Below are 515 nucleotides of genomic sequence, written 5' to 3' on the forward strand. Positions count from 1 at the left end.
GGGGGCTGGGTTGGCGCGGGGCTGCCCGCTCCGTGTCGGTGCTGCGGCCGGGAGAGGCAGCGGCGGAGGGAGCGCTCGGGCGCCGCAGCCTGCCCGGTGCAGCGTTGGAAGAGGGGGCTGTTGTCCTTGCGCCCGTAAAACATTTCTGCGTGGTAGTATCGGAGAACCTGGTTTCGTCAATGCAGCTGCTTGAGACTGCAGTGTCATGGGAGTAAAGACTTGTAGAGGGCCAGGCGTGGCCGGAATAGGAGTAAGGATGTATTTTCTTGAGCTATCCTATGAACCGAGTGGAATTGCTCACCTGTGTATGGCATTGCTGGTTTTATACTTGCAGTAACGATTTTTTAGAATCTGACCTGTTTGTGGGACCGCCAGTTTACTGCAATGGGAGTATTTCCCATGGATTTGAGAGGGCTCGTGCTTATGCCTTCTTTGTTCTTTCTAAAGTTGAAGCACTGTTTTTTGTCCTAATAAAATAAGAATTCAGAGTAACAAGGAGAAGGGCTATGTAGAGC

General features: G+C 52.4%; 1 protein-coding gene across 1 annotated transcript in view; it reads right to left on the bottom strand.

The window, feature by feature from the left end:
• The window catches only part of CPOX (coproporphyrinogen oxidase), a 10158-nt gene extending 9844 nt beyond the window's left edge, over window positions 1-314 (bottom strand). Inside the window, exon 1 of the mRNA XM_009289808.1 lies at window positions 302-314. Coding sequence (XP_009288083.1) covers window positions 302-314 — 13 coding nt within the window. The remainder of the gene's footprint in view (window positions 1-301) is intronic.
• Window positions 315-515: the final 201 nt, after the last annotated feature.

Source organism: Aptenodytes forsteri, unplaced genomic scaffold (assembly GCF_000699145.1).
Source record: "Aptenodytes forsteri isolate BGI_AS27 unplaced genomic scaffold, ASM69914v1 Scaffold61, whole genome shotgun sequence".
Classification (NCBI taxonomy): Eukaryota; Metazoa; Chordata; class Aves; order Sphenisciformes; family Spheniscidae; genus Aptenodytes; species Aptenodytes forsteri.